The 26,850-nt window shown below is 39.7% G+C and overlaps 1 protein-coding gene across 20 annotated transcripts in view; it reads left to right on the forward strand.

Moving 5' to 3' along the window:
* The window catches only part of RBFOX2 (RNA binding fox-1 homolog 2), a 300,698-nt gene that overhangs the window by 235,112 nt on the left and 38,736 nt on the right, over positions 1–26,850 (forward strand). For 11 of the 20 annotated variants that reach the window (XM_030914834.1, XM_030914839.1, XM_030914841.1 and 8 more), the window contains 2 exons: positions 21,003–21,149; positions 25,004–25,057. In XM_030914834.1, coding sequence (XP_030770694.1) covers positions 21,003–21,149; positions 25,004–25,057 — 201 coding nt within the window. The remainder of the gene's footprint in view (positions 1–21,002; positions 21,150–25,003; positions 25,058–26,850) is intronic. The other 9 variants (XM_030914835.1, XM_030914837.1, XM_010389166.2 and 6 more) reach the window with 1 other exon arrangement.

The following is a 26,850-nucleotide window of genomic DNA, read 5'->3' on the forward strand; positions in this document are numbered from 1 at the left end:
TGAGGCTTCTTGGTGAATACAGCATTGATCTGGGCCTTTATTAATGGTAATTAGAATTCAAGTAAGCAGAGATGGTAGCGGGAAGAGTTAAGAACGTCAGTTCTCAATATAAAGTTGAAGTGATGAGAAGGATCAAAATGTCTTGGGATAAAAGCATAGGTTTCTACTTGACTGAAGCTTTAGGTGTTTGGCAGAGACTGGTGGGAAATAAGGTGGACTAAGGGTCAGTTGAGTATAAATTGGGAAGAGTATTTGAATGCCAGGCTGAGAAATATGGACTTTATTGAAGATTTTGAGCAAGTAAATGAAGTGAGCAGAATTGTGCTCAGAGAAGATTGATCTGTCACAGCATATGCAGGATGAATAGAGGAGCAGGCAGACGGTTGGGAAACAGTCTTAAGTGGTTATGTAGAGAGGGGAATGAATTCAGGAGATATTACAAAGGTAGAATATAGAGGATTTGACAGCTGGTTGGATGAGTAAGATAAGAGGTAGCACAAAGATTGTGCCATCCTTATTGTAATCGTTGTCTTGAATAAACCATTTTACCTCCAAGTTTCAGTTTCCTCATCTATCAAATGAAATTTATAATCAACCTGACTGTACAGGGTTGTGGTGAGAATAAATTAAGAAATACTTTGGAAATTACTTGTTTAATTAGTTCCTTAATTACCTTTTTTTGGGATGGGGAAAGAGGGTCTTTGAGGTGGGTAGGGTCTTACTCTGTCACCCAGCTGGAGTGCAGTGGCATGGTCTCGGCTCACTGCAGCCTCTGCCTCCCAGCCTCAGCCGCCACGAGTAGCTGGGACCACAGGCATGCACCCCCACACCCAGCTAATTTTTTTTATTATTTGTAGAGACAGGGTCTCCCTATGTTGCTCAGGCTGGCCTGGAACTCCTGGGCTCAAGCAGTCCTCCCACCTCAGCATCCCAGAGTGCTGGGATTACAGACATGAGCCACCACATCCAGCCGAAGTAATTATTTGTAACCATCATAAGTCTTTTAAGATCAGTTGTCCCTGTTTGTACTGTTTGTGCTTTTTGTTACTGTGAGCTACAGTTCCATTTAGGTATATTTCGTTTATGTTGGATAGTCTTAAGCTTGTTGGAGAGAACAAAAAGAAAAGAGTGTGTACAAAAATGAGAACTGAGCATTAGAATCTGAAATTTTTGTTTTGAAACTGTGTTTTAGAAGTCGATTTTAACCTTGGGCTGGGAGCTCCTGCTCTCAAGATGAGAGCTTATTTCGATAGTCAGTTGGTCCCATACTGTGCATTAGCAAAAGAGGCAGCAGTTAGGGGTCTACCACCCGGGCCTGCAGACACTTGATCATCTCTGGGCCTGCCTGCAGAGAAAAAAGGACCTCAGTTCCCATATCTTTAGATACTTTTCTAAATGGCAGTGGGTTTAAATAACCAAAGACTTTGAAGTAGACAAGCTTTAGTGAATACTCTTCAGATACGAGGTTTATAATTGTGTACATATTCTAACTGCCTGTTGGATTATATTCTTCTTGAGGGTAGGAAATAATACATTCTCTGTTTTTATCATCTCTACTGGTATATTATGGATACAGACACTTATTAGCAAGTGCTTTCTAGTGGTGGGGGAGGCTTATAGTTGTTCTAAAGGTGTATAGGTGGTCTAAGGTATTAGACATACACTATTAAAAATACTGAGTTAATACATTAGTTTAGGTAACAATTCATTTCTCCAACATTCTTCCATATAATGTAAATACTTTCTTTTTCTTAGTTTGATGTAATTAGAATCATTTACTTAGGAGACATGGCATGTTATTGAGTCTTTCACTTAAATATAAGGTTTTCCTAACTGGATAATTAGGAAAATAAAATACATCTATTTCCCCTTATACACTCTTCAAAACATAATTTAGGGTTACCTTATTTTAAATCAAAGTATCAGTCCTTAAATAATTTTTTGAAATACATATATAGGGTCAGTAACTACTTAATAGTAACAACAAAACTAATAAATTTGAGTGCTTACTTTGTACCAGATATTGTTTGAAGCACTTTTATGTGTTAACTCCATTGAATTACCGCAGCCACCATGTGAAATAGGTGTCGTTATTATTCCTCTTTCACAGGTGAAGAAATTGAGGCTTAGAGAGATTCAAGATGACTTGTCCAAGATCCACAGCTAATAAATGTCAGTGTGAGGATTTAAATACAGGTTATCTGGCTCCAAGAGCCTGCATTCTTTCCCATAAATTATACTGAATAACTGTTTTATATATACTTGTCATGTGCACATTACTGTGCTAGGCACTAGGTGTTCTTAAAAAGGTAAAATAAAGCCTCTGCCCTCAATGAACCTATAGAAGTTCCGGTAGAAAAACAAAGTACAGGCTGGGTGTGGTGGCTCATGCCTGTAATCCCAGAACTTTGGGAGGCCGAGGCAGGTGGATCCCCTGAGGCTGAGAGTTCGAGACCAGCCTAACCAACATGGTGAAACCCTGTCTCTACTAAAAATACAAAATTAGCCAGCCGTGGTGGCACATGCCTATAATCCCAGCTACTTGGGAGGCTGAGGCAGGAGAATCGTTTGAACCCAGGAGGCAGAGGTTGCAGTGAGCTGAGATCATGCCATTGCACTCCAACCTGTATAACAAGAGGGAAACTCAGTCTCAAAAAAAAAAAAAAAGAAAGAAAAGAAAAGAAAAACGAAGTACAGATAAGTGCTAGAGAGAGAGAGGGAGAGTAATGAAGTGGGTTCATTAAGAGATGCTTTTAGAAGGTAGGTACTACTTCCCCAAACAGTGAACCCATAGCCTGAAGTGAAGTAGAGGACATTGCAGGCAGGGGCAGTCCTCTGCAGCAGTAGTTTTCCCTGTGTGGTCCACAGATCACTGGCAGTTTCCTAAACTTTTTCAGAGTCTGGGTCGGGGGGTGTATGAAGTCAATGCAAGGTATTAATTTCATAGTAATACCAATACATTCTTGCTGTTTTTACTATATTGGCATTGACGGTCAGTACAAAAGCAGTGGTGGGTAAAATTGCTAGCACCTTAGCATGAATCGAGGCCATGGCACCAAACTGTGCTGCTAGCAGTCATTATATTCTTCACTGTCACAGACTCACAGGAAAACAAAAGAATCCTGTTCACTTAAGAATGTCCTTGATGAAGCAGTAAAAAGTATTAATTTTATTAATTTCCCACCATTGAGTACATGATCTTTTTCATATTCTACATGGCAAAGTGAAAAGTATTCATAAAGCACTTGTGTTACATACCAAAATATTTTCATTGTCTCAAGGAAAAGTACTATGTGATTGAGTTGCAAGCTGAACTAGCTGCTTTTTTTCATGGAGCACCATTTTTTTCTTGTAAGAACAGCTAATGGACAAACCATGATATTCAGATTTGGGTATCTGGCAGACATTTTCTTGAAAATGAAGTAAGCCTGTCACTTCAAGGGAAAAAACTGACAGTATTTGTTTCCGTTGGTAAAATGTAAACTCTCCTGGCAAAAATTAGAATTTTGAAAAATTTGTATCCTCCACTATGAGCTTGACAGTTTCTCAGTACTTAAAGATTTTTTCTGATGAGAATCTGTGATGATAGTAACAAATGTGGTCTTGTATAATGAAATGTCCTGACATTTGAAAGATCTCCAGAACTCAGTAAGCCGGTATTTTACAACTAATGACTGATGTTTAATTTTACAAAATCATGAGTAAAAGATCCATGCAAAGTGCATGATTGTCCAATGGATTTTAGTGTAATAACATATGAAAAGTTCACTGATAAGGTTTCAGATTTGACATTGTAGTTAACTTTTAAGAAAGTACCACTCGTCAAGTTTTGATGTATTATCAAAGAAGACTCCACAGTTATCTGAGAAGGCTATTGAAATAGTTTTCCCTTTTCCAACTATCTGTGAGGCCAGATTTTTCTTTGTATACTTAAGCTAAAATAACATATTGTAACAGAGTAAATCCATACATTAAAGGGAGTGCCAGTCTTCTAAGTAAATTTATTATATTTTGGAAAATGTAGTTAATTTTCTTTAAAATATGTTATTTACATTAACATGTAATTGGCTTATTATTTAAAATCAATTTTTAAATACTTTTAAAATGGCTCAGCTTTAATATCTAATGCTATAAATGACAATGGAAATTAGCTAATGAAACAAAAAGCTCTCTGAATCCTCAGTCGTGTTTAAGAGTTGAAAGAGTTTCCCACATGGAGGTGGGGATGTAAACAGAAGGTTCTTTTCTTTGTAGGCCAGGCACAGTGGATCATACCTGTAATCTCAGCACTTAGGGAGGCTGAGGTGGGAGGATCACTTGAGTCCAGGAGTTAGAGACCAGTCTGGGTAACATGGCAAGACCCCATCGCTAAAAATTAAAAAATAAAAATTAAGTTTAAGTTGACAAGATTGTATGCATTTATGCTGTTGTACAGCATGATGTTTTGCTTACAGTATCTTTGGTTAGAACACAAGGCCCTTCTGAAGCAATAATGCTCAATAAGAGAGACTGATAAAGCTAAATTATAGAGGACTTTGAATTCAAGGCCAAAGAATTTGGAATTTTATACTCTAAAGAGCTAAGGATTCTTTGAAATATTTGTTGGTGAGTCGAAAGTAGAGATTTGAGCAAATAGCTGAGTGGCCCACCTTACCATATTAGTCAGCTATAGATTTTATAACCCTCCTCATTGGCAAGCCCCTGTTGCCCATTATGCTCAGAGGATTTTTTTTTTGTTTTTCTACACACCCCTTCTCTGGAGTTGAAGCCACTTTTTCTTTCTACTATCAGTTGGAATTGCCCATTGACTCCTGTATCTGATAACACTTGAAGGTGCCTTGCAGATTAGTGATGCACTAAAGCGTAGCCAAGAAGGTATAGCCCTTAACAGTGCAATCATTTGCCCAAATGAGTATTTTGAGAACATAATGGGAAAAAAGGAGCCCACAGTGTAGGTATCATTAGCATGTTCTGTTTCCAGGCTAGATGTAGAGGCCTTGGACTCCAGAGGAATTTATTCATTCAGCCATCCACTTTTCCAAGAGTGGCTCTTATTTTTTGTCAAAGTAATAAAAGGCAGAGTACATTGAGCCTACATAAAATATATATATATCCTGTATCAATTTACCCTTAAAAATAATTACATCTGCTCTTTAGCTCCAAAATGTTGATGCCTATGAGTAGTTTGGCAGTTTCCAAGCTGGATCCATAAGGAAGCTATCACCTGGTTTGAGAATGTGAGAGTTGCCGCAGAAAACCAAATTTAGAATTATGCATGGGTGTTTTTAAATAGAGAAAATTGCCCTGTGGATCATATAAGACTCAAGACACCCTTTCAGCACATTGTTAATATTGCTTTAACAATATTGTTAATAAAGCAACTCTGTTGCTTTTTCTCTTTGCATACCTTGGTTTCTTTACTTACCTACTTACTCCTAATGCCCAAGGGAAACTGAACTAAAAAATTGCTAGGCGCATTAATGCTGTGCTCCGCTGCCTGTTACTGCTCTCACAGCTTAGAGCAAGGATGACGTAAAGGATTATTTAGGGGTATTTTTTTAACCTCTTTACATGTTTTATAAATATTTTATACTACCTCTTTAAATGAGTAAACTCTGATCAGAATTGATGAAGTTTAAAGCTAAAAAGCTTTTTTTTTTTTTTTTTTTTTTTTGAGACAGAGCCTTGCTCTGTCGCCCAGGCTGGAGTGCAGTGGCGCAATCTCGGTTCACTGCAAGCTCCACCTCCTGGGTTCTTGCCATTCTCCTGCCTCAGCCTCCTGAGTAGCTGGGACCACAGGCTCCTGCCACCACACCCGGCTAATTTTTTGTATTTTTAGTAGAGACGGGTTTTCACCGTGTTAGCCAGGAGTGTCTCGATCTCCTGACCTCGAGATCTGCCCACCTCGGCCTCCCAAAGTGCTGGGATTACAGGCGTGAGCCTCCGCGCCTGGCCTAAAAAACCATTTTTAACAGCATCTTCTGCCTCCCATTTACAGCTGAGGTCAGTAGTGTTAAGTGATTTGAGCAAGTTACAGCTAGCTGGTTACAGAGCTGGGCCTCAGGAAGTCTGCTTTCAGTCAAGTGCTTTTTTCCTGCTTCTCCATGCAAATGGTGATTTAAAAAAAAAAAACAGATATCCATAAAGAGTCTTAACCATCTTAGTTTCCACTTACTCTTCAACTTTTAACCTAGGAGCTCTAGCTTGAGCATACTAACAAATTTCTGTCATTCTAAATGAACATTAAAATAATCACTCAGGTATAAAGTTAATTCTTACTCCTGTTTTAAAAAATGACTTGCTCTGGTTTTTGTTTCACAGTGTGACACTGATAATCAGTACATGATCATGTTATATATACAAACGATGCCTTTCATAATTCCTTTTTTTGACACTTTGACACTCTGAGAAAATGGAACCACATATTTTCAGAAGAAATTGAATTACTCGTTTATTAGCTTACATTTGAATGCCCAAACAGGATTAGACTCTCAGAATTCAGGTTGTCATAACAATGCTCAAATATGCAGAAGAAATGTTTAAACATTTCTATTTAAAATCTAAAAGTAATTATCCTTAAATAAGGAATTGCTGTAAGTAAATGTAAATTCACTTTTCTATGTCTAAAAAATTGTGTGGGTGGTGATATTCGATAAAATAATTTTATATTCAGTATATTATAATTGTCTTATATATTGTGTTAGCACCATGGAGTACACTGATTTTTCAGTAGATAAGCATGTGGGCTAAAATTTTACTTTTTTGAAAAATATTTTATCATGTTACTGCGTTTGTACTGTGTGAGAAGGAATGCATATGATCTAGTTCCACCACGTTTTAACCCATCAGGAACTCCATCATAAACTTATTTATTTATTTATTTATTTATTAAGAGACAGAGTTTCATTCTTGTTGCCCATGCTGGAGTGCAATGGCATGATCTCAGCTCACTGCAACCTCTGCCCCTGGGGTTCAAGCGATTCTCCTGCCTCAGCCTCCCATGTAGCTGGGATTACAGGTGCCTGTCACCATGCCCGGCTAATTCCTTTTTATTTTTAGTAGAGGGGAGGTTTCACCATGTTGGCCAGACTGGTCTCGAACTCCTGACCTCAGGTGATCTGCCCGCCTCAGCTTCCCGAAGTACTGGGATTACAGGCATGAGTCATTGTGCCCAGCCCTATTAGAAACATTTTAAAAATGCTTAACTAGGCATGGTGGCATGCACCTGTAATCCCAGCAACCTGGGAAGCTTAGACCTGGGAATCTCTTGAGCCCAGGAGTTCAAGGCCAGCCTCTGCAACATGGGGAGACCCTGTCTCCAAGAAAATTAAAACAAAAGTGCTTTAAGTGCTAACAAATCTAGTCGAAGTTCTAACATGGATTGTAGTTCTTGTTTTTTTAAGGTACTATGCAATGGCATAATGAAAAGTTTCCCGGCCAACTTTGTAAAATATTGTAAGAAAAAAAAAAAAATATTGTAAGAAAAAAATGAATTTTTTAAAGCGTTTTTATTTTTTAAAAAAGGCTATATTGTGTTTAGGGAGCGTGAGCCTGTAAATCAGGTTGGTTTAGCTCTCAGCTCCTTCTGTTTGCTAACTGTGTAACCATGAGAGAATTAGAACTCCAATGCTCATTTTCCTTATCTGTAAAAATGGTGATAATAGTTCCTTCCGCCTAGGGTTGTTTTCAAGATTAGATGAGAAAATGAATATCAAATACTTAGTAGGCTATGATGTTTCCATTTCATTTCCTTGAATATTAAATATGTCACAATCTTATTCAAATTTAAATCATTCAGATTTGAAATCTGATATAAAAAGTTAATGAAGTTTCACTTTTGTGCAAATTTTGATTCAATGTGAATCCCTCCAAATGAAAACTGTGTTAATAGTTGCCTAATTTCTTTTTCTTTTTCTTTTTTTTTTTTTTTTTGAGATGGAGTTTTGCTCTGTCATCCAGGCTGGAGTGCAGTGGCATAATCTTGGTTCACTGCAACCTCCACCTCCGGGGTTCAAGCAATTCTCCACGCCTAGCAAATTTTTGTATTTTTAGTAGAGATGGGGTTTCACCATGTTGGCCAGACTGGTCTCGAACTCCTGACCTCAAGTGATCCACCTGCCTCAGCCTCCTAAAGTGCTGGGATTACAGATGTGAGCCACCACACCCAGCAATAGTTGCTTAATTTGAAAGCTATTTGAATTGCATGATAATTCACATGGCAGATGTACTTTGAGCAGTTAATAGAAATATCTACTGACCTTTGATAGGCTTATTCTTAGATTACACTTTTTTCAGAACTATATCACTTACACTACATGTTGACTTCATAATACTGTGAAAATTACCTATTTAAGTCTATGGAAAGTATTCATTTACATACCTTATCTGAAAATCACCCCCCCATTCAAAATAAATTGAGCCCAACCAGGAGTGATTGATATTTTTGTTCTTAAAACTATAAGGTCTTCAGAGAGAATGCAGTAGGAGATGAAGCTTTATATGATTGGTTTTTTTTGTATGTAAAATCATGAGAGTTACAAGTTAAACTGCTTCTAATTGTGAAATGGATTAATGGTAATGTTAGATTTAAATATGGTTTTTTTCCTTCATCAAACCAATAATTTGAAATTAATGTACTTTTCAGTCTCTAAGTTTCATAAGAGTTCCAATCACATTTTGAATACAAACATAAATATTTGTTTACACTTGTGCCTGTATATAATTATTAAGTCAGTTAAACATTCTTAGTGTTTTAATATTTAAGGGTTTAGAATCCGACATCCTAAAATATTTTCTTTTTTTTTTTTTTTTTTTTTTGAGACAGTTTTTGCTCTGTTGCCCAGGCTGGAGTGCAATGGCGCTATCTCGGCTCACTGCAACCTCCGTCTCCTGGGTTCAAGAGATTCTCCTGCCTCAGTCTCCCAAGTAGCTGGGATTACAAGCACCTGCCACCACGCCCGGCTAATTTTTGTATTTTTAGTGGAGACGAGATTTCACCATGTTGGCCAGGCTGGTCTCGAACTCTTGACTTTAGGTAATCCATCCACTTTGGCCTCCCAAAGTGCTAGGATTACAGGCGTGAGCCACTGCGCAAGGCCTACTCTTTTCTTTTTTAAAACTTGTAAATTTTTTTGCTTGCTTGCTTGCTTGCTTGCTTTTCTTTCTCTCTCTCTCTCTCTTTTTTTTTTTTTTTTGAGACAGGGTCTCGCCCTGTCACCCTGGCAGGAGTGCAGTGGCATGATTGTAGCTCACTGCAGCCTTGACCTCTCAGGCTCAATTGATCCTCCCACCTCAGCCTCCCAAGCAGCTGGGAGTACAGGCTTGTGCCATCACTCCTGGCTAACTTTTGTGCTTTTTGTAGAGACAAGGTTTCACCATGTTGCTGAGGCTGGTCTCGAACTCTTGGGTCTCCGAGAGTGCTGGGATTAAAGGTATGAGCCATTGCACCCAGCCAAAACTTTTAATTATGAAATTATTTTAGATTTACAGTAAAGTTGCAAAAATATGCAAAAGGTTTCTGCATACCCTTTATCAAGTTCCCTAATGTTAGCATCTTACATAGTAGATGTATAGATTCTATAGTAGAATTTTCAAAATCAGGCAATAAGAAGGACTGATACAGTACTATTAGGTAAAGTATAGGCCTTATTTTAAATTTCATTTTTTTTTTTAGTAATGTCTTTTTCTCTATTCTGAATCCCATACTGTAGTTAGTTGCTATGTCTCCTTATCATAAATATTTTAATAATCCTCACCTTATATCTGAGGTACTTATAGGCTGTAAAGAACAGAAAAAGGAAAAAAATTTGTATTTATGAACTTGCCTTTAGATGATAACCACATCTCATTTCCTACTCCATCTGCTTATTCTGCCTTAACCTTCTGTGTTTGCGTTGGAGAATGACTATAATGCAGGCTCTTCTTCACTTGAAATATAAAGGTTTTGAAAGCAAGCAGTGGTTCCCAGAATATACATGTCAGCTCAAAACAAGCATAGGCTGTGTTACCCTATTTTGCTGCCTTGATGAAAATACGCACACACAGTACTATAAGATTTTATTAAATACTTACTATTAGTTCCAGTTTTGAATACATGAAGTTAATTTTACTCATACCACAAAAATTTCAAAAGTTCAGAAACTGGTGGCATCAGTTAGAAGATTGGAAGACTTTTTTTTGGAGAACCTCACTTGCTCAAGAAGACTTAAAGAACAAATTGCTTACCTAACAACTTAGAATGAAGGAGTCACAAAGTCATCGAAGCCTCCACTCCACCCACTCAGACTTGCCCATTTTTTAGTTACCTGCCACCTACCCCTTCAACTCTGAAGTCCTGAATAGACAATCAGTGATTACTGGGTACCAGGAAAGCCCATAACATGGAAGATAGATAACAAAAACAAACCAAAACAACCACCAGCACCACCACCACGTTACAGGGAGTAGGGACCCTTCCCCCACAATTACATTTACATCCTCAGAGAAGAAATTGTATTAACAGGAATGAAATGCTAGTTTGGGGGATGGGGGTTAAGTTTCAGAAAAGGAAAATGAGTCATTGAAATTAAAGATATGGCAACAAAATGAAAAACTTTATTTGGCTGACTTGAAGATGAAATAAAAAAATAAAGGTCTACATCTTTTTTTTTTTTTGAAATGGTGGCCTAGGCTAGAGTGCAATGGTGCAATCTCAGCTCATTGCAACCTCTGCCTCCTGGATTCAAGCGATTCTCCTGCTTCAGCCTCCCAAGTAGCTGGGATTACTGGTGTGTACTACCACACCCAGCAAATTTTTCTATTTTTAGTGGAAACAGGGTTTCACCATGTTGGCCAGGCTGGTCTTGAACTCCTGACCTCAGATGATCCACCTGCCTCGGCCTCCCAAAGTGCTGGGATTACAGGTGTGAGCCGCTCTACCTGGCCTACAGTCTCTTCTCTTATCCACAATTCCAAAATCTAAAAAGTTCTGAAAATTATATTTTTCATAAGTTTATAACACAACCTATTTCTGTCCTTTATAGATTTTGCTAAAGAAATATCACTGCCTCAGATCTCATTGTATGTGGGTGGGATGAGGGGTAGGTATTACATTATGGGTTATATTTTATATTAACTTTCTAAAATTGTAAAAATTCTGATACGCATTTGGCCCCAGAGGTTTCAGATAAGAGGTTAAGGACCTGTATCCCAGAAAAATGGAGCAAAAAGGCAGAGATGGGAAATACAAGAGAAGAGATGTGAAAATTAGAGGACCGGTCTAGAAGATCCAATAATATTGCTTCGAGAAAGAAAATGTGTAGAGTGGGAATAATCACCCGATAATGCAAGAAAACTTCCCAGCACTGAGGACATTAATTTCCAACTTGAAAGAGACCACAGAATTCTCCACAAAATAAATGAAAATGAAACAAGTCCACACTGAGGCATATCACTATCGACACCGTTGGAGAACATCAGGTGTATTTGGATAGTCCTACAAGCTGCAAGAAAGAAGAAAAAAGACACATACAAGGAGATGGGAATCATGCCTTCAGAGTTCTCAGCAGCAAGGCTGAAAGCTAGAAGACAGTTGAGAGTTATCTTCAAAATTCTGAAGGGATTCTTTTTTCCAACCTAGAATTCTGTGACCAGCTAAACTGTCATTAAACTGGGATGGTTAAATAGATATTTTCAGCCATGAATCAGATTTTCAAAAACTTTACTGTGCTAAACTGAACTTCCTATTTTGCTTCTTTTCTCTGTTAGCCTCAAAGAGATGAAAATAAGAAATGAAGACTTCTATGTGGGGGCAGGGGAAAGAGGAAAAATAAATATTGAAGAAAGTGGATAATCCACAAATCAAAATATTTCTGAATTCATTGAGAGATTCCTTAGTATCTACCTCAGAGTAGTATGTGTTTAATCTTAATCTGATAGACTTGGAAGGTTATACTTAATCTTGTATCACTCAGAATTCCCTTTAGATTATGATAGAACATTTGTTCACAATGTATAGTTAAAATATTTCCATTGTATCATAGAGGAGTCAGAAAAATGAATCCATTTCCTAGTTATAAGTGTTTTAAAAGTTTGAAGTCATCAAAAAAAAGAAAACATTTGTAGTCCTCATTTCTAGGATGAGATTCTGAGACTTAAAATTCTAGTTTGCTATTAAGTGTAATTGGTGCCGACCACCTGTGCAGTGTTGATGGCTAGCTCAGCTGCACCAGGGAAGATGAGTTGTTGGAAGGGTAGATGTGTAGGTTTTAGCCGTATGATTGCGTCAGGCCAGCACTGCTCCCAGTCCTCACTGTAAACTGTCGGTGAGCGGACTACATCCAGCCTCTTCTCTTTTATGCCTTGCCCAGTGGATACGTTAGGTTGGATAATGACCACAAAAGGGAAAATCACAACCTTGGAACGTTGTTTATATGGTCAGTAAGGGTGCTCAGCAGCTAACAAGAGAAAATAATGCAAACCAGTGCTGTTATAGACTGAGCTTTTTCTTAGATCAGTTTTAACTGTCCACTTTTCACAAAGATAAGGCTTAAAGACTTTTACTTCCTTTTTTCTCTCTGATTTATATATTTCAGAAATTAGTAGTCTATATTGGGATAAATTTAAAGTGAGAATATCAGGTGTGAGATGAGATCTCATTTAAGTACATTAATATAGCATGACCAATATTTTCTATTCCTATATCTACTCTGTACAGAAAACCACTTTTAAGTCCCTATATCAGTTTAGTAGTTCTTTGGCTTTTTTCCTAATTGAATGTCAGCATCCCTTTGCTGATTTTCTTTTCTCTCCCTTTCCTTTCTCTGCATAGCCTGACCTGTTTCTCTTTCCTCAAGGTATAGAACCCAGCCAGGCATAGTGGCTCATGCCTATAATTCCAGCACTTTGGGAGGCTGAGGCAGGCAGATCGCTTGAGTTCAGGAGTTTGATACCAGCCTGGGCAACATGGCAAAACCCCATCTCTAAAAAAAATATAAAAATTAGTTGTGTATGGTGGCTCGCACCTGTAGTCCCAGCTACTTGGGAACCTAAGGCGGGAGGATCAGTTGAACCCAGAAGGTGGAGGTTGCAGTGAGCTAAGGTTGCTGCACTGCACTCCATCCTGGGCGACAGAGGGAGACCCTTACTCAAAAAAATTTTAAAAAGGTATAGAACCCATGTCATCTCTAGTGTAGCCTTCCCTGTCTCTTAGCCATGCCTGTCTCCACTCCCGGAGACTGTTGCTGCATGAGATGAGAGTCCTAAGAAGGTAAGAGAGGGGTGGGATTCGTATGGGTTCTCGCTTCTAATGAGAAGAAGAGAGGATGAGTATGATGCTAGAAAGGAAGTGATTTCACGTATGAAGTTGGGCTGCCTAGTTTTGAATTCCTAGTCTGCTGCTTACTGTGTGACCTTGGGCAACTTACTGAACATCTCTACACTTAGCGTCTTCATGTCAGTTGGAGATAACGGTATTATCTGTTTCATAGAGTTATTGCAAGGGTTAAAGAAAATAATATGTGTGAAACCCCGTCTCTACTAAAAAATACAAAAAAACAAGCCAGGCGAGGTGGCGGGCGCCTTTAGTCCCAGCTACTCGGGAGGCTGAGGCAGGAGAATGGTGTAAACCCGGGAGGCGGAGCTTGCAGTGAGCTCAGATCCAGCCACTGCGCTCCAGCCCGGGCGACACAGCAAGACTCCATCTCAAAAAAAAAAAAGAAAAAGAAAATAATATATGTAAAGTACAATGTAATGGTTAAGAACATGCACTTCAGGCCAGTCGCAGTGACTCATGCCTGTAATCCCAGAACTTTGGGAGGTCGAGGCGGGCGGATCATAAGGTCAAGAGATCGAGACCATGCTGGCTAACACGGTGAAACCCCGTCTCTACTAAAAAAATACAAAAAATTAGCCGGACGTAGTGGCGGGCACCTGTAGTCCCAGCTACTCAGGAGGCTAAGGCAGGGGAATGGCGTCAGCCCGGGAAACAGAGCTTGCAGTGAGCTGAGATTGTAGCACTGCACTCCAGCCTACGCAACAGAGCAAGACTCTGTCTCAAAAAAAAAAAAAAAAAAGAATGTGCACTCTGGAGGCAGACTACCTGAGTTCAGATCCTTGCTTCATTACTTACTTAGACACTCTTTCTATTCGTCAGACTCCTCATCTGAAATATGAGAATAAAAAGTAGTACCTACTATGTGCTTACTTTTTTTTTTTTAAGTACCTATTCTGTAGGGTTGTTGAAATAATTACATTAATTAAAATGTAAAATACTTAGTTCAGAGTTTGGCAACTAGTAAACTATTTAATATTATTAAAAGACTTAAATCAGGGTCTGGCACTCAATAAATAGTTGCTATTTTATAGAGATTCCCATTTTTTAACCAAACTCTATAAGTGGAAAGAATAAAAGGTCTGAGGTTTACAGAGAAGAAAGCAAGTTTGAAAAGGTATTTGTAGAAAATGGGAACACTGGCTCACAGAAGAAACGTGGTAAGATTGCTAGACCCTTTTTGGTTTGGTGACCATGCATCATCTATTGTGCTGTTTTAGTAGTTGAGTGATTTTCCTCCAGCAGCAGGTACCTGCCCAGGTTCAAGCTTAGATAAAATTGGTGGTTGAAGTCATTCAGGGTTGCAGTTTTTGTAGTCAGATTCAACCAAGGAGATTGAAACGACTGGTTCTGAAACCTAAATTTGATAGAAAGGCAAAGAAACACCTACAGGTAAGGACTCGGAGACAGGGAATTGTAGAGTCAATGTTTGTTGCTTCCAGTGAGGTCAGACAATTGTTATGGTGGGGATTTTTGAGCAAACTGAAAAGTTAAGAATATTGTCTGTTCAAAAATGGGGTGTTTGAACTAGCCATTTTGGTGGTAATGACACTAACAAGTTAAAAATTTATGTCAATCTAAGAACTAGACTATAGCGCATAAAAAGATAATTGTTTGCAGTACGTCTATCATAGGGCTCATATCCAAAATTCATAAAGAACTCCTACAAATCGTAAGCAAAAAAAGTCAGCCTAATTAGAAAGTGGGCAAAGAATTTGCCGACTTTTCACAAAACAGGATATCAGAATGTCCAGTAAACATATGAAGCAGTAACCAATTTCTTTAATCATCAGAGAGATACAAATGAAAACCACAATATAATTCCACTAACCAGAAGAGTTAAAATGAGAATAATACTGAGAACAAGTAGAACTTAGCTGGATGGGATTACTCACACCTGTAATCTCAGCACTTTGGGAGGCCGAGGTGGGCAGATCACTTGAGGTCAGGAGTTCAAGATCAACCTGGCCAACATGACTAAACCCCATCTCAACAAAAAAATATGGAAATTAGCTGGGCATGATAGTGTATGCCTGTAATCCGAGCTACTTGGGAGGCTGAGGCACAATAATCTCTTGAACCTGGGAGGCAGAGGTTGCAGTGAGCTGAGATTATACCACTGGACTTCAGCCTGGGCACCAGAGCAAGACTCTGTCTCCAAAAAAAAAAGGGCGTAGGGAACAAGTAGAACTCTTACATACACTTGATAGGAGTATAAGTTAGTACAACCACTTTGGAAAAATGGCAGTACTACTAAGGCTGAGCAGACACATATTCTTGCCTAGCAAATCCACTCATATATAAATATCATATATATGTGTATATCTATCTGAAATACATGCTTGTGTGTACCAAAAGACATGTAAACAAGAATGTTCACAGGAATATTATTCTTAATATCCAAAACGGTAAGCAGCTCAAAATTTGTTTATACAATGGACTAAGAATGAATAAATTACAACAATATATGTGTGCATGTTACATTAATGTATAAAAGAAGCCAGACACAAAAGAGTACATATAGTATGATTCCATGTTTCTAATTAAGTTTACAAATGGCAAAACTAATCTAGAGAGTTAGAAGTCAGGATGGTCGTGACCCTTTGCCAGGGGAACCGTGACTGGAGTGGGCCTCTTAAGGTGCTCCTAGTATCTTGTTTCTTGATCTAATTTGGTGGTTACATGGGTGTACTTTCATTGTGAATATTCAGCTCTATGCTGGTAATTTATGTATTTTTATCTATGTATGTTAAACTTCAGTTTAAAAATTATAGATCAGAAGTCTTGAGAATTTGGTAAATGATAAGTCACTTTTCTACATGCCAGATCAACTTAGAATTAAAGATTTCATACTTAAAAAAAAAAGCAGGGGGTGTTCACTACAAGCTGCAAAATTAACCAGTCTTGCTTCTGATCTTACATTGTGTCTTCAGAGAAGCAAAGAACTATCGAGAGCTACAGATAAGCACCTTGGGCAGCATACTTTGAAGTAATCATTAGTTTTCATTTATCCTGCCACTTCACATACATTATGACAGATTACATGGACTACATATAAAGTTATATATAAAAGTGTAATTTGGAGTTTGTGGAATCAGTCTTTTTAACTTTCCTCAGAGTGATACATTGTCATCTCGCAGACCAGATCTGGTGGTTGTAAAGTTTGGTTGAAGACAAAGTTTTATGTGATCCAACTGTGAGATGTTAAGAGGCAAGTTTGAAGATACTTGAATGAGCATTAGTTGTAATTGATGCTTGTTGCTTTGACTACATGTTGGTTTGCTTGATGCTGTTTTAGTAACTTAGTGAGTTTCATCTTTAAATGGAATTTATGTTATTTAGTCTGCATTGTGCCAAGACTGATGATTGAAAACCGTACACTTTCACAGAACATTGCTTCGTAGCTCTTCCCTTTTCTGCTATTTTTATATCACATGAATCATTGCACATTAAGCCATCTGCAAGGCCTGAATGGAATGAGATAAAAAGCTGCCATCACTTAAATTGACACTTGAAAAGCTGGTATTCATTTGGAGTTTATTCCTGATTATCCTTTATATTTTAAAGTTTCAAACTTCATTTCAAGATGGTTGCCAACATCTCTGAGCCAAAAGTATCTCTGATTCACAGCTTCTTTTAGCCTGAAAGTCAAAGGGAGGGGATTCATCCTGTCACCTAGCGGAATCTGTTGGGGACTCACTTCTGTCTCATTTGAGAGAATAAGAACAGCAAGTTCCACTCCTGTTTTAAAAGTATGTTGGTTTAATCAGCTCAGCAAGCCATCCAGTTTTGCATGGACTTCATAGGGAATAGTAAAGACACAAGGCTCTTCAATTGCCAGATGAATACATCAAAATTGCATGCCTAGAATGTGCCACACCTGTTACATATTTATCAAAAATTTTCTTAACATAACTTTTTTGAGGATTTAGTGAAAAACAATTAGATAAATGCATGCCTGGGATGTTGCAAAAGAGATTCATGATTAAAAATGAATATTAAGCTGGGTGCGGTGGCTCAAGCCTGTAATCCCAGCACTTTGGGAGGCCGAGACGGGCGGATCACAAGGTCAGGAGATCGAGACCATCCTGGCTAACACTGTGAAACCCCGTCTCTACTAAAAAATAACAAAAAACTAGCCGGGCGAGGTGGCGGGCGCCTGTAGTCCCAGCTACTCGGGAGGCTGAGGCAGGAGAATGGTGTGAACCCGGGAGGCGGAGCTTGCAGTGAGCTGAGATCCGGCCTGGGCGGCAGAGTGAGACTCTGTCTCAAAAAAAAATAAAATAAAATAAAATAAATGAATATTAAGCTGGGCGTGATGGTGTGTACCTGTAGTGCCAGCCATTTGGGAGGCTAAGGTGGAAGGATCACTTGAACCCAGGAGATTGAGGCTTCAGTGAGTTTTGATCTCGCTATTATAGTCCAGCCTGGGTGGCAGAGTGAGACACTGTCTCAATTGAAAAAAAAATAAAATAAAATAAAAATAAATAAATACTTGTCTGCCATTTGCAAGAGGCCCTGAGTGGGATCGCGGCCCCTGTGGAGCAGGTCACAGCCTCTGCCGCGGTCCTTGAACCCCGCTGCTGCACTGGACTAGGAGCCTGCGACACCACAGCAGCCAGCAACTCAGCGATCCACCGGCAATAGTTGCGGCCCCCGGGCCCTCTCACGGCAAGCAGCCGTGGGCCTCCTGGGGCAGAAGCCCATGGGCCACCACCATGGCCCTCAAGATGGTGAAGGTCATCATCAACTGCACGTTTGACAAGAACCTGCAGGACTTGGTCCGCGGCATCCGAAACCACAAGGGGGATGAGATTGAAGAAGAATGGGGTAGTGGCCACCAAGCGTCTGTCTTCGTTGAAGGATGCCCTTGCAGCCCTTGGGCAGTGGAAGCCTTAGAAAGTCTTCTACCTGAGTGACTGTCTGCCTGCCTCCCGGTGTGGACAGCAAGGCCGGCCTGAAGGAGAGCAGCCCTCTGATACCGTACCACTCCCAATACCAGAGGCTGTGTCGGGCATGAGGTGCCAGGAGGGCAGGGAAGTTAAGCAATTTGCCTGCAGGCACCAAGTCACCCTTAGCCCATGTCCCTCTCCCTGGGAACCTGAGTTCTTGCCTTATTGTTACACTTTTCCAGAAGTGGTGTGGCTTCGCCTGCCTCTGGCTTAATGAGATCATTTTTGTTCATCTCCATCCCCTTTCCCTTGGTTTTCATCATCTCAGAAGCTCTCCCTAACTGCTTTGGTGACAATGTATAACTAACTTATGTATTCTTCAGATTCCTTTTGAGTTGAAGGCATAGCTGATTGGCCTGGATTTTATTCTACTGTGTGTGATTCACCAGATTGGAAATGTGGTTTGCTTCCTGGGAGGACTTTTTCTGCACAGGCAGGATCTCCCAGTGCCCATCCCTGCCCGCTTTAGTGCATGTCACTGAGCAGCCTGTTCTGGGATCCTGAGGACGGGCCACGGGGTCTGTCCAGTGGAGGACCATGCACTCTAGTCTGGGGCGTGGTTTTCAGGGGACTGTACCTGTCTTCACTGGGAAGCCCCTGAGCCTGGGTTTCTTCCTTTGGAATTGGTGTGAGTTGATAGTGCCTTCCCTACAGGCATGGGCCCATTCAAGCGTGTATTGGTGGTAGAAACATTTTTAGAGTAGTGCGGGGCCGTCCTTGAAATCCTAGGCTTCCTTGTGGGCCCTGCTATTGGCCAATTGGTGATTCCATGCAGGACACGCAGTGTCTGGGGGCCCTGGCTTTCTCATTGAAAGACCATCTTTCTGGCCCAGAAGGTCGTTACTCAGGTGTTCACTTCTGATTCCGGATGTTCTCTGCAGCTGCTGGAGTTTCCTGATTGGAGAGAAGCACATGACTGTTCAATAACAGTTCTAGTGGTTCCTCCCTCGCTGTGCCCCCCGAAACTCGCTTTTGAAAAGCAGTTACCATGTAGACCACATGTTGTAGGTTCTTCCCACCCACTGCACCCAAAATGCACACTCTTGACAGTGTGCTTTTTCTGCAGCAGTATAGTTTCCAAAAAAAGTTTTTATTTCGTAATAGATTTTCACCTAAAACTTGAGTGTGGCATCATGGAAACAGGGCTTAGCAATGATTTTGAAAGCCACATGGAAAGGCAGCGTGATGGAGTGGAAATCGCATGAAGTTTGGGAGATCTGAGTCCAAGTGCTCCGACTGGCTTAATGGGGTGGCCCACGGAGAGCCCCCGTTCTGTCTTCTCCTGTGTATCGTGGGGACGTGGGATGAGTTGCCTCCCTCCTCGTGGAATGGTGCTGAGGATGCTGCAGCAAAACATGGTTTTCTGGAAGCGCCAGAGTGCTCAGAGAGGTTGTTTAGTTCACTGTTTTCCAGTCCACAGGCTGTGACCTCTTAGTGGGTTGTAAATTCAATTTACTGGGTTATGCTAGGTAAGAAAAAGGAAAACAAACTAGAAAATACCAGCGTGCAGGCACATACAGTAGCTGTCCTGTCTTGAAACTTTGATTTCTGCATGTGATTCTTGTGTGCATGTGTGAGCATATTGGGTTACCATGTACAACCCATTAAACTGGGTCCAAAAAGTAAAAAATAAATAAAAATAAATGCATTCCCACACTCATGCATACTCTTTAACTGTGGATATGTACAAATCTTGCATTTTTAGGTTGAGTAGCAGATGAGTCAGGGTCTCTAAAGCCTTTTCCTACAGTTAGATTCTCTCAATGCACTTTGCTCTGGGCTGCAGAAGGTTGGGTTCCCCTGGACTAAAGTTAGCTGGAATTGAATAAGTTAGGGAGGAGAGTACAGATTTGTTTCAGAGTAAAAAGCTTCTTGGCCAGGTGCAGTGGCTCATGCCTGTAATCCCAACACTTTGGAAGGCCGAGGTGGGTGGATCACGAGGTCAGGAGATCAGGACCATCCTGGCTAACAGGGTGAAACCTTGTCTCTACCAGAAATACAAAAAATTAGCCAAGTGGCTATATAGTCCAGCTACTCTGGAGACTGAGGCAGGAGAATGGTGTGAACCTGGGAGGCGGAGCTTGCAGTGAGCCAAGATCGCGCTACTGCACTCCAGCCTGGGCGACAGAGTCAGACTCAAAAAAAAAAAAAAAAAGAAGCTTCTTCAGTTGTTGCTAGGTTTTTCCTCTTCATAAATAATATCATTATAATACTTTGGCAACATAGTAGTAATAACTCTAGAGCTAATAGAGGGAATGAAATATAGAAATATTTCCCTATTTCATTTCCTTGAGAGAGCCTGAGATCATAGACCAAAAAATGAAGTGACCTCCATAACTAAGTACAACAGACTCTCTATTTTCAGAATAAAAATATCTTAAAAATAGAAAGTTCTAAAAGTCTAAGAATAAAGGAACTATTCTCGTATCTTCAGTTATTCTAATGTATCTTCATGTGATCTTGGGCAAGTCGCTTAGTACTTCTGTGTACCTCAGCTCCCGTTTTGCTAGCATACTATAAATACTCAAAACACCAACATTTTGTTTGTAGATGGTAGCATTTAGAACATTAATAACATCTTTGTGTTTCTGGTTGTTGTTGTTGTTTTTGTCTTTGAAGGGACTACTGTAATTTTTGCTTAAAGATACCCTGTTTGGGGATGATTGCTGTGGGGGGAACATTAATTATTTTACAGTAATTGCGTTTAGTTTTCATTCTTTATTATTTATTTCTTTGCTTAGCAGACAGAAGGTGGAGCACAGACAGACGGCCAGCAGTCACAGACACAAAGTAGTGAAAATTCAGAGAGTAAATCTACCCCGAAACGGCTGCATGTCTCTAATATTCCTTTCCGCTTCCGGGACCCTGACCTCCGGCAGATGTTTGGGGTAAGTCTCTGGAGTTTTTTTATAGATTTTACAATTAAAGTAGATTTTAATCCCCCAGGTGTGTTATTAGTCATTATTACTTTAGGCTTAAGCTACAAATAGATTGAGAAAGATCCTGAGATAAATCAGTCTTTTCATCAGTCTTTAGAAACCTTTTTCTATCATCCAGTCTGCTCTAGACATAGTCTTGCAGGCTGCTGCACGCATAAGGTGGCCCTATGACCCAGTTTGCTGTGACTGAGGGGCTTCTTGTGATGGGAGACTTTCAGCTGAAACCAGGATGGTCACCCTACTCACCTACCGAACTCAGTAAACATACCAATAATATGCTTAGTTTCACCTGAAAGAGCAAACGTGCATATTATTTTAGAGCAATGATTCCTAAACTTGTTTGCACACTGGAAATTACCTGGGAAGCTTAAAAAATATTGATGTCTGTGTCTCACATTCTAGGGTTGTGATTTAATTGGCCTGGAGTGTGGCTTGGGCTTAGGTATGTTTACAAGATCCCTAACTGATACTCACGTGCACTTAAGTTTGGGGACCATTGCTTATTCATCCTGTCGCCTTCTTAGTTTTTTCCTTTGCCTTCCATGTAAGCCCAGCTCTGTACTGCCTTCCTCTCCTCTTATCTCCCTCAACTACAAGACCAAAGAAACTAGGTTCAGGGATGCATTATTGCCACTCTCTACTTAGCTTTGTAATGTCTAAAAAGATTCACAATGTAGAGAATACAGGTTTAGAGGTGGCTCATTAAAGTGGAAAGAGTATAGATTTTGGAGTCAGAGTCTGGGTTCAGATTCTATTCGCATGTGAACTTTGGGATTCATGTAACCTTTTTGAATTTAAATATCATATTTGTAAACAGAGAGATAGTAATCTCTACCTTTCAGAGTTATAAATTAAATGAAATAATATTTGTGAAAACAGTACCTCAGTGTTTTGTTTTTATAATACTTCATTGCTCATACTCCACAGTGTCAAGACCAATATCTAAAATCATTGTAGAGGATTGGTTTACTACCTCTGATGTATTCTTTCAACTGTTTATTTCCTCCTGAATCACCATCATGAAAAAAGTTAATTGCAAAGATTTAAGTTGTTGAGAAGTGAATGGCTGCTAAGGATCTTAATTTTTTCTGAGCCTGTGTGTTGTTGCTTTTTGAATTTGACCAAACTCTTAACCCAGAGATAATCAATAGGTTTTGTTTTGTTTCATTTTGTTTTTTTAGTTCCACTAGGATAGCTGCCTGGTACTTTATTAGAAAAGCAAATGCTCTTCTTTGAGTCTTGGTTGTGCCCACTTTATGGTGACAAGACACTGGGGCAACATTCTGTCATTTATAGCTGACTACCTGGATATATTTTCCACACTAAAGAGAAGGCCAGAGTTGAGATTTAATGATGTTCTTGAAGTATTTGAAGAGCTTTTACACAGAAAGTGGTAACCAGATATTTTCCATTTCTTCAGAGAAGAGAACAACAGAAAATAAAGGGCAGCATAAAGGACTTGCGTTATGCAGAAGAAAATTCTCGGGGGCCTGAGTTATTAGGCTCTATACTGAATTATCAGAACTTACATAAAATCTTAGTCTCTGGAGGTCTGTGAGAATGGAGTACATTCTCATCTACCAGAGGTTTGTTTTCTCTTGAGTCAGAAAAATAGTGTCCATTGCAGATCTGCCTGGGCCAGTTAGTGATTTCTTGAAATGTATTATGCCCTTCTCATAAAACCTAAAGTGCAAAAGAAATAACTTTTTCCTTACCAGAGATACTTAGTTGCTTTATTTTCTTCCATATTGTGACTCTCTATTACTTAGAAGAATAGTAGCAGTGGTAAAGAGCAGGCATTCCATGCTCCATTTCATTAGCTTCATAAACTTGACGAATAGCTTCTTTTAGCCTCATTCTCCTTAACCATAAAAGGAATGTGATCCTTACTCCAGAAGGATATTATAAGAATGCATTAGAAAATATAAAGCAAAACAAACTCCAAAGCACCATGCAAACCTTAGTTTTATAAGATAAGCATAAATGCCCTCCCATGTAAAATAAGACATTTTCCTTTTTCCATGGTTTTTCTATTAAACCAAACCAAGATGTCTTACTGTAGAAAACTTGGGTTATTAATACAAGTTTTTTGATAAAGATAGTAATGATTCAGTCCAATGGAACAGCATGATTTCTGTTTTGCTCTTTCCCCTTTTCAGTTTTTTTCACATTTCCCAAAGTCTGCTTTGAAACCCAAGTGAAGTAGATGATCAGGTATGACTCCAATACTCAGAGGGAAATATGAGCCAAAAAGATATCTGGAAATTTTCTGCATGTACCTTCAATTCATTTCATCCAAGCATTGATTAAAACAGTTTTGTCTCTTTTTATATATACTTTCCCCCTAAATAATGATTGTGTTTTGTGTAACCCTCTAGTCGGCTATTTAGCTACATAACAACAGAGTTTAGGCTTTGTGTCTTTAGTTTCTGTTTGCTTTTCTGAATGTTAAAATGTTTAAAGAATTACTAGAGAGAGGTGTTATTTAAAATATTCTTGATGTTTGTTGTAGAAATATTAAAGTGGTGAATAGCATGTAGCCTGTAGAGGTGGTAACACAGATATATATTGACTTAGATAGTTGTTCATAATCTATTGCTAAGTTAAGAAAAAGCAATATATGCTTTGGGAGGCTGAGGCGGGCAGATCACATGAAGTCAGGAGTTCAAGACCAGCCTGGTCAACATGGTGAAAGCCCCTCTTTACTAAAAATACAAAAATGAGCTGGGCGTGGTGGCGGGCATTCGTAATCCCAGCTACTCGGGAGGCTGAGGCAGGAGAATAGCTTGAACCCAGGAGGCACAGGTTACGGTAAGCCAAGATCGTGCCACTGGACTCCAGCCTGGGTGACAGTTCAAGACTCTGTCTTTTTTTTTTTTTTTTTTTTTTGGTAATAAACAAAAAAGCAAATTATAGAATGTATCTGATGTCTGTAGTTACTTATCTCTACATACCTGAGGGAAAGCCTGGAATGCTGTGTACTAAAACATTACGATGATAGGATTGCATATGATTTTGATTTTTATTTTTTTGTGATGGAGTTTCGCTCTTGTTGCCCAGGCTGGAGTGCAATGGCGTGATCTCGGCTCACCGCAACCTCCGCCTCCCAGATTCAAGCAATTCTCCTGCCTCAGCCTCCTGAGTAGCTGGGATTACAGGCACGCGCCACCACACCCAGCTAATTCTGTATTTTTAGTAGAGATGGGGTTTCTCCATGTTGGTCAGGCTGGTGTCGAACTCCTGACCTCAGGTGATCCACCCTCCTCGGCCTCCCAAAGTGCTGGGATTACAGGCGTGAGCCACCATGCCTGGCCGCAGATGATCTTTATTTTCTGTTTTCCCTTTTCCTTTTGTTTATGTTTTCTGCTTTTCATATAGTGAATGTACTTTGTATTAAAAAAAGGAGGGGAATAGCCTTCTATAGTATATTATTCTACTTACTAGGATTTGCTTTTCAAATCTGAGACTTTTAAAAAATAAAGAGATGTAGTTAGGAAAATTCCAAGTTCTTGTCCCCATGCAGCATCTAATGGGCTAACACTGTGAATGACTTTCGACAACAGCTTCCACACAGAGAGGTGGATAAATTGCCTGAGTGAGTGAACTGAGAAAGGAGAAACTGTCAGCTCAGCGATGAGGAAAAATCAGAAACTGGTATTGGAACTTACTAACAAATACAAATATAGAAGTTAAATAAGTAGTTTACAGAAGAAGAAAAATAAACTATTCCCATTTCAGAAGAGAACAAAATATGTGAATAAAAACCTGACCATAAGTAAATGTTTTTATTTTTATCTCTGCAGCAGTTTGGCAAAATCCTAGATGTAGAAATAATCTTTAATGAACGTGGCTCTAAGGTAAGCTCCATTTCAGTGTCAAGTGTGCTTGATTTCTTTTTGAGTTTTGTGTTCTTTTAAATAGCAAGTATTCAGAAAACATAAACTGTTTTCAAGCCTGCATAAAAGTATCCTCAGTCCCTGTCTCTACTAAAAATACAGAAAAATTAGCTGGGTGTGGTGGCGCATGCCTTAGTCGCAGCTACTCTGGAGGCTGAGGCAGGAGAATGGCGTGAGCCCGGGAGGCGGAGCTTGCAGTGAGCCGAGATTGCGCCACTGTACTCCAGCCTGGGCAACACAGCGAGACTCCGTCTCAAAAAAAAAAAAAAGTATCCTAAGTGTCCACCTTAAGTTAGATTATCTCTAAAAATAAGCTACCACATGGCCAGACTTTATTCTGATACTTATACAGGGGTGGAGGGCTGATGAAGTAAGAAGCAGAGAAGGTTGAGGGAAGAGTGGGGCATAAAGAACACACGATGTAGGAGATGACAGTGCTTTATGAGCCTTAAATTTGGCCTCAGCTTTCTCCATTTAAAGAAAGAGCACAGCCGGGCGCGGTGGCTCAAGCCTGTAATCCCAGCACTTTGGGAGGCTGAGACGGGCGGATCACGAGGTCAGGAGATCGAGACCATCCTGGCTAACACGATGAAACTCCGTCTCTACTAAAAAATACAAAAAAAAAATCTAGACGGGCGAGGTGGCGGGTGCCTGTAGTCCCAGCTACTCGGGAGGCCGAGGCAGGAGAATGGCGTAAACCCGGGAGGCGGAGCTTGCAGTGAGCTGAGATCCGGCCACTGCACTCCAGCCTGGGTGACAGAGCGAGACTCCGTCTCAAAAAAAAAAAAAAACAAACAAAAAGAAAGAGCACAAAGACTAAAAAAAAAGTGAAATTCTATGAGAATTCTATTCTGAATTCTATCAGAACAATTCAGCCAAAATCCAACTTCAAAACAGCATGCTTAGAACAAGTTTAATGCTTTGATTATTCAGTTAACTTGCAGTCTCTTTTGAAAATTGTGACAACACTGAAACAGAGTGAGAAATAACTGAGGAATTTAGTATGAACTGATTTCCTCCTTTAAGTTCTACCCACATAGGCAATCCTCAGGATGTAGAGTCACCTAAATCACAAGTACAGGGAGTTAGATTTTTTTGCATAAGAATGAAAGTATGTGTGTACTTTTATGTCTGTATTTTCCTCTAAATGTGTTCTATATAAGAACTGAAGTTTTTAATTAAAATTTATTTCCCCCATTAGGCTGGGCGCGGTGGCTCACGCCTGTAATCCCAGCACTTTGGGAGGCCGAGGCGGGCGGATCACCTGAGGTCAAGAGTTCAAGACCAGCCTGGCCAACATGGTGAAACTCCGTCTCTACTAAAAATACAAAAATTAGCCGGGCACGGTGGCACATGCCTGTAATCCCAGCTACTCGGGAGACTGAGGCAGAAGAATCACTTGAACCCAGGAGGCAGAGGTTACAGTGAACTGAGATTGTGCCACTGCACTCCAGCCTGGGTGACAGAGCAAGACTGTCTCAAAAAATAAAAATAAAAATTATTTCCCCTATTTACTATTTTAAATTCCCGATCTATATGATTTAGAATTTCCACACATTAAAAGAAACAGCAATGTTTTTAGGAACAAGGGAATGGCCAAGTCTTATAGTGGTGTTATGAAAAAAAAAAAACAGTGTTTGATGAACTGAATTTTTGGACATGTTACTTGAGAGTTTTCTCACTGCTTATTAAATGAAATACATCCTACTGGAACCATCAGCCATAGCCAGGCCTATAAGTATTTACCTTGCTGT

The sequence above is a fragment of the Rhinopithecus roxellana genome, chromosome 13 (genome assembly GCF_007565055.1).
Source record: "Rhinopithecus roxellana isolate Shanxi Qingling chromosome 13, ASM756505v1, whole genome shotgun sequence".
Classification (NCBI taxonomy): Eukaryota; Metazoa; Chordata; class Mammalia; order Primates; family Cercopithecidae; genus Rhinopithecus; species Rhinopithecus roxellana.